Source organism: Mizuhopecten yessoensis, unplaced genomic scaffold (assembly GCF_002113885.1).
Source record: "Mizuhopecten yessoensis strain PY_sf001 unplaced genomic scaffold, ASM211388v2 scaffold8071, whole genome shotgun sequence".
Taxonomy (NCBI): Eukaryota; Metazoa; Mollusca; class Bivalvia; order Pectinida; family Pectinidae; genus Mizuhopecten; species Mizuhopecten yessoensis.
In genome coordinates, this window is record NW_018407364.1 from 88,924 (window position 1) to 96,863 (window position 7,940).

The 7,940-nt window shown below is 37.3% G+C and overlaps 1 protein-coding gene across 1 annotated transcript; it reads right to left on the minus strand.

The window, feature by feature from the left end:
• Positions 1-5,190: 5,190 nt before the first annotated feature.
• Positions 5,191-6,955, minus strand: LOC110454836 (cholecystokinin receptor type A-like). Its single transcript, XM_021504569.1, has one exon. The coding sequence runs from the start codon at positions 6,533-6,535 to the stop codon at positions 5,408-5,410; it is 1,128 nt and encodes a 375-aa protein (XP_021360244.1). The 5' UTR covers positions 6,536-6,955; the 3' UTR covers positions 5,191-5,407.
• Between the last annotated feature and the right edge of the window lie 985 nt (positions 6,956-7,940).

Sequence of the window (7,940 nt, forward strand, 5' to 3'; positions counted from 1 at the left end):
GCTCTACTCACATCAGTATAGGAACACACACACACACACACACACACACACACACACACACACACACACACCTAGCTCTACTCACATCAGTATAGGAACACCTCCCCCTAGATCTACTCACATCAGTATAGGAACACATTATTAGGCTAGGTTAGGTATGATGCTAATAGAACACATGTTCTCTTCGTGTTACAAACACGTCTTTGTACAGTGATTAAATCGATTTAGTAACATAACATGTTTACTTAATATATACGTAATAATCAGCACGTGGACACGCGCAACTCCTTAGTGTTTGAAATTAGAAGGATATGCGTTAACATTTTAGTATACACTGACAGATAGACAGAAGTGTTTATTTAATGAACCTTGTAACATCAAGTGGAGCACATTACGTCACAAATGCAGTTATGGCGGCCAAATCTCACATCTCACAGGAATGTATATATTTTTTATATTGTGACCACATTGGTAAACTCCACCCGTATCAATATTACAAAGAAAATTATGTATGAATCAGTTATTTTGTATTTGTCTGAAAAAAGTAGTTTACGTATCTTGATAAATATAAAAAAAAACGACCAACTATTCCCTGTTTTGTTCTGTAAAAGGAAATGAAATCAACAAGCCAAATTTTGGCGAGAGGTGTCTATCTTGCGGAGGTTCGAACTTTGTACCCATAGGAATTTTCAAGTAATGTACTATTTAAATTAAAGAGCTCGTGCAATTAAATCAGCCAAACAGCGTCCGTTTTGATATATTTGTAGTTCCAACAGAAAATTACTTCCGGTTAAATAACTGTGCCCCTTCGTAATTTAAATTTTGAATTGGTGTCAAGTTTTTAGATGAATAAAATCTACATGTATTTAACTTTAACTCTAAAATTATTTAGCAATATCACATATGGATATATTGGAGCGGATTGATAAAGGAAAAAAGTGGAGGATTTCCCCTTTTTGGGTCATTTCCTATTGTTAACTTCCGGTTGTAAAAATTTGGAGCCTGTCACATTGTAAAATGCAATTAAACATACTTAAAAAACATGTGTATCATTTAATTTTTACATGGATGTCAGCATCTATGAATTCAGACAGTTGTTACTAAAGTTTAACTTTAAATATAAAGTTAGTAACTTAAATGCATATTTAGCATATAGCGATTTATTGAGCGAGTCTTTAAAAAGGATGTTTTTTGTGGATGGGAGTTTAATAAAAGCATTTGAGTAAAGTAATTTACTGTAAATGTAAGGAATAGTTTATAAGAATATGAGTTTGATCAGGTTATGAGCATTCGGAATAACCTGAGTTCTTTCTTCTAGACGTCCCAGATGAGGTTAAGAGCCAACAAAAAATAAATACTACTGATTCCGTACAATACGGTGTAACGACCTGTATTAAAAACAAAACATTCTTGATTAAATTTTAAAATGTCAAACGAAACAAAAACCCACTTAACGTATCAAGTTTACCACTTGACTTATCAGGGGAATGCATCTATTTGATATGAAAGCCCAAGGGCTGATACGTGTGGAAGGTTCGAGGGTTGTTAGATACCTATCCATTGTTAGATGCCAGGTACAATGTATATATCTCTATTGTTAGATACCAGGTAAAATGTATATTTCTATTGTTAGATACCAGGTACAATGGATATCTATATTGTTAGATTCCAGTTACAATATATATCTCTTTTGTTAGATACCAGGTACAATGGATATCTCTATTGTTAGATACAAGGTACAATGGATATCTCTATGGTTAGATACAAGGTACAATAGATATCTCTATTGTTAGATACAAGGTACAATGGATATCTCTATTGTTAGATACCAGGTACAATGGATATCTCTATTGGTATATACCAGTTACAATGGATATCTATATTGTTAGATACCAGGTACAATGGATATCTATATTGTTATATACCAGGTACAATGGATATCTCTATTGTTATATACCAGGTGCAGTGGATATCTTTATTGTGAGATACCAGGTACAATGGATATCTATATTGTTAGATACCAGGTACAATGGATAACTATATTGGTATATACCAGTTACAATGGATATCTCTATTGTTAGATACCAGGTACAATGGATATCTCTATTGTTAGATACCAGGTACAATGGATATCTCTAATGCTAGATACCAGGTACAATGGATATCTCTATTGTTAGATACCAGTTACAATGGATATCTCTATTGTTAGATACCAGGTACAATGGATAACTCTATAGTTAGATATCAGGTGCATTTCATACACATTATCTCTATTGTTAGATCTCAGGTGTATTTCATACACATTATCTCTATTGTTAGGTATCAGGTGCATTTTATACACATTATCTCTATTGTTAGATATCAGGTCTATTTCATACACATTATCTCTATTGTTAGATATCAGGTGTATTTCATACACATTATCTCTATTGTTAGATATCAGGTGCATTTTATACACATTATCTCTATTGTTAGATATCAGGTGTATTTCATACACATTATCTCAATTGTTAGATATCAGGTGCATTTTATACACATTATCTCTATTGTTAGATATCAGGCAGGCGCGTAGCTACCATGTAAGCCAATAAGCCCGGGCTTGCACATGATTTTGACAAGTATAGGTTTTCATGACGGTTTTTTTCTTGCTGATACTATAAAGTGGAGTTTAAGTTTTGAATATATAGTATACAAATGTAATTCCTCAGATATGATACATTGTTAATAGTTAGTACAAAAATGTATGAAGTTTAGAAATGTCCATTGCATTAATGGACAGTTCCAGGCGGAACTAAACTGCTCGATTGAGTAAATTGAGAAACTCACGACCGGCGCAAACGACTCCGTGTATGGCACAGTGGACACAGACAATCAATGTTTTTTTCGGTAATAAACCAGAACAACGCTATAAAGATAGAGATCACATTATCTTACAGAGGAAATTATCTGCATCCAGCAACAAAATTAATAAATCGTTAACTTGTCAGTCAACTATACATTTTTGTTTTTGTATTCAATGTTTTCGTGTAAAATTCCGGATACATTAAGTCAATAACCGTGTTTGGGTTGCACTTTTTCAAAAGGCATCAGATCTGGCAGACACATTTGACGTCCAACCGTCTATGCCCAGAATGGCCGGCAGACAGAGCAACAGGGCAACTGTTCCTGCCGACAATCCAAATGAGTATTGGAAACGGTCCCTGTACTTACCCTTCCTTGACCATTTGGTTCAAGAGTTGACCGGCAGACTGCTTGGTGGGGAGGTGCAGGACAGATCCCTTGCCCAGTATCTCGTGCCCACATGTCTGCAACAAATCACGCCCGACATCATGGACCGCCTATTCACGGCATTTATTCTACATCTTCAGGGTCGTGAGATATTTGAAGAGGAGATTAGGCGATGGACTGTGAGATGGAACATTCCAAACACCATCAAACCTGCTTCTTTGCATGAAACGCTTCCAGTAACTAACCGCGAGCTGTACCCTTGTGTCTGGACGATGCTCGCAATACTGGTAACCATGCCAGTCTTCACATCGTCAGCAGACCGTTCATTCAGTTCCCTCCGCAGAGTGAAGACGCACCTACGTTGCACAATGGGACAGGGGCGTCTTTCGTCATTGTCAATTCTCCATATTCACCGAGATATGCCAATTGACATTGATGCTGCGATAGAGGAGTTCCTTGCTGCCAAACGTAGGAAAGGACACGTTAGAATCTAAATAAATGACGAAAACTGTCTTCTGGAGCCTGCCCAATTACAACACAACAGAATTTTAAAAAATCACGGTGCTTTGTATTTTTATACTTTGTCAGATTGCGCATAATTGCGCATATAATGGACGTATATAAAACTAAACTTTAATTTTCTTCCATTTCCACAAAATGTTTATGAAACCAGAAGACGAAACGGTGTGGGAGACTGCAAAGCTGGGCATGACGATGATAGTGGGGGCAAAATCGCTTCTCGAAATGCCCAACAAATAACAGGAGCAAGTATAAGGAACCAGTAACAAAGCACAAACAGAAGACTAAACTGTGTGGGAGACCTCGCTTCTCAATTAACTCGGATCAGATTATGAGAAAGACAAACCCAATTGCATGTTCACTAATGCAGAAGTATCAAATGCATTTATCAAGATTAGGTAAAAACCAGACAATGTATGTATGGAGGGTGTACAAAGCAATACCGACGGTTAATCTTCGGAATTACACTGGATCCACGTATATAGGTATATATATATACACAAAAAAGGGGTTTTTTGCGCATTAAAACGAGAAAACAGACATCAGGTCGTGGGAAATGGCTCCTGAGACGTTCTAGAAAACATTTTTTTATGGGGGAGACCCCCCAGACCCCCCTTACGGGAGGGGGAAGACACCCTCCCGTACCCTCCCCCTGCTCGCGCTTGGCGCTTCGAGCCTCGCGCTTCGGGGGGACTGTCTTCGGCAAATACCATGTCGGGCTTACACATGGTAAAGGGGCTAGCTACGCGCCTGTCAGGTGCATTTCATACACATTATCTCTATTGTTAGATATCAGGTGCATTTCATACACATTATCTCTATTGTTAGATATCAGGTTCATTTCAAACACATTTTCTCTTTTGTTAGATATCAGGTGCATTTTATACAGACTATCTTTATTGTTATATATCAGGTTCATTTTATACTCATTATCTCTATTGTTAGATATCAGGTGCATTTCATACACATTTACTCTATATTTAGATATCAGGTGTATTTCATACACATTATCTCTATTGTTAGATATCAAACACACTGGATGTCTCTATTTTAAGACTATCATGAACAGAGTATATATTTGTTGTTATATTATGAACACTTGATGTATAGTCACATGATCATTATACCGCATATCTCTGTTTGTATGGATAGTGAGTATCTCTTTTAAATCATTTTACACACCAGAGAGATATAATTTTAGATAACAGTTCTCATCCGATATCTATAATGTAAGATTTCCATAAAATATCGGAGAAATCTTTTAATAGATCACCACGTGCTTCGGATATCGTTACTATGCATTAGACTAGAAAAAAATGCCTCTTTTTTGTATAAAATATCATAGAATAAGTTAAATGTGAAATCTAATGCGACATATATAGGAATATATACACAGTCTGTGTATTTAAAACAAATATATTAAATGAACACAGACCACAAGCTGAAACGGACTTGAATTCACTTTTTTAATTTCATGATATAACGCATAGGGAACATTCAAGTAAAACACTGATGATGACGTCAATGATGACGATGTAACTTTTATGATCAGACAGTCTCTGTTCAATATAACAATGTCCCTTCATGACATATTTTGCAATAACAAAAAAAATATTACGTCACTTCCGGATAGTCTTTACTAATACCAAAGCCCGAAACGTCACTTATTTACACCTTTACAAAACAACTTACGAACCTCAAGTCGGAATGTCCCATCAAATAGTCCGTATATAAAAGGATTGGCTACATGGTTCAAGATGTATAGCTGGAACAGAATTATATACAAAGACCTTTTACCGTTCGTATACTCCGTCCAGAATTCCTCAGAGTCGATGTTTTGAATAATATTTGCCGTTAGTGACGGAACATATGTTGCGACACACACTGCGGCTATCAGCATAAACATGAGCGTGTATCTGTGCTTTTCGAGAGGACTCCGACGAGTTTTTTTCTTTTTACTCGATACCTTTCTGTTATGAGTTTTGAGAGACGCCACGTGTGAATCTGGAGACGTTACCAAAGCATCGGTTACTATGTCAACGGTGCCGTTCTCTTCCGGTGTGGAATACTGGGATGAGAGAGAACTAGGCATAGACGATTTGCGCTCCCTTTTACGCCTCACTTTTTCGTAAATCCGCTGTCCTATTAAAGAGTAGAGTATTACGATGGACAACAAAACTAATCCTGCTGAAGCGAACATGAAGTAAAAATAACTCATTTGGGCCCTTGTCAGCGCCTCGTCTTGGTTGTCAATGAGACCACATCTTTTTCCAGTTACATTTCTCCTCGGATTGTGTAGAGTTATCTCCCCATAAAATATGATTAAAGGCGTGTGCATGAGACATGACATCGCCGCAGCGCACGCCACCAAAACACGCTTCCACACTGACGTCATTTGTCGGCCGAATGGTCTACATACTTTCAGGAATCGCTGTAAAGCAATTATCAGGATAAGTAGACCGGAAGTTGTACTTATTGTTCTTGTACAGAACCAAGTCACCTTGCATATAATATTTCCACTGGAATTTACCGGAAGCAAGTTCCGCCATAAAGCGAATGCAGGGTTTGCACAGCATACAATGGTGTCCATTATTCCCAAAACGAGGATGAAAAATCGGTCGTCCATACCAATCTTTAGTCGGAATCCGTAGATAAAGACGACAACAGCATTTCCAACGACACCTAAAACTATGTACAGACACAAAATAACATCCAGGGCAATTAGAGATTTGGAAAGTTCGCTGTTCCATTGCAAAACATCCCCAGTCAAAATCAGTGTTTCATTCATGATAGCGTATATTCCGGGGTAACTCTACGTTAGAGGCAACAGCCGTGCGATGTACAAACACTCGAATTATTATGAGTTAAAGTGGCGATCATCAACAGTACATAAATAAATACACCGATGATGATGACTATTTAATTATAAAGACTGTAGGACTGTTGTCTGAGCGTGATATCGTCCTCTTGTCTCTCACACCCACTTGTCCCTTTATAAAACGGAATTCGAGCGGATGTTCAAGCATGAAGAGATATCTGCTTGTAAGCCAATGTACGTGCGCTTCAAATCCTACAATTGCAACAATACACTCGTATTTAGCACTCCGCCGCTTTCTACCGGAAGTTACACACCAGGCTGCGTTAATGATACTGAGATTGCTATGTAATATCATGTATATTTTTCTGTTCGGCGTGCTTATCGCTTACGAGGAAGAACCGCTGTACACCATCCAATGGTTGACTTTTGATATGATCTTCAATTGTTATATATAAATCAACGCAGTTGATACGAGTCCCACCTACCAGTCCTCGCGCTCACGCGCCAAATATATTAATTACTTAGAACACGATACAATTGGGAAGCATTTATCGCTCAGAGGAAATAGTTTAGCGTTCGGTTACTTTGTGCTGGACTGGTTCTCTTTGCTTGATTAGCGTGTATTGTAGTACATATCTGTACACAATAACGAAATTACTGCCATGTAATATTCACACAGGGAAAACTTGGTGATGGTTCAATATTCGAGACAGTATGTGCGTCAATTACAATATTATACGCGTTTTAAATGAAAACTTCCCGATAATGTAGCAAATACATGTCATGATTATGACTCACCTGTGTATCAGGCGAAAACTCGCTTTGTTTCAGGTTACACAACAGGAAAGCTATAGGGAAGGTTGGTAGGCATTTTTTTTATTTTTTTTGTGTTTGTGTGTTGGGGGGAGGGGGGGGGGGTCGTTTATTTAAGAAATGACAAAAATCACTAAACATAGATATTCAGACCAATGGTATATATTTTTCGACGTATCTTTAGGTCTTTAATTTTATGAGACTGAAATTTGGCTTTGATACCTGCCTACAAAATAGTAAGGTGTCATAAGAATGCTTTACCTGAAACATACATTTGTTCAGCCTCAATATTAAACACTAAGTCTGATTGACTACAAGATACGATTCATGTAGGATAAGTTAAAATGCAATGTTTATATTTTCACCAACTGACCACGGGAAAAATCGAACTATTAGAATCCAAATTTCTGATACGTTGATAATACCTGGTTAAAAAGGGGTCTCAACATTGCTAGTGACATAAGCTAGATATATCGTCGGCTCAAACTCTGAGGGCTGTATTGCATATCGCTGTGTCTCCAATAAATAGAGGATCTTACATTCGTGTCCATGTCATATTGAT

What these genes read in the sequence shown, in the direction of transcription:
- LOC110454836 (XM_021504569.1), bottom strand. Translation starts at nt 6,535, where the DNA reads ATGAATGAAACACTGATTTTGACTGGGGATGTTTTGCAATGGAACAGC.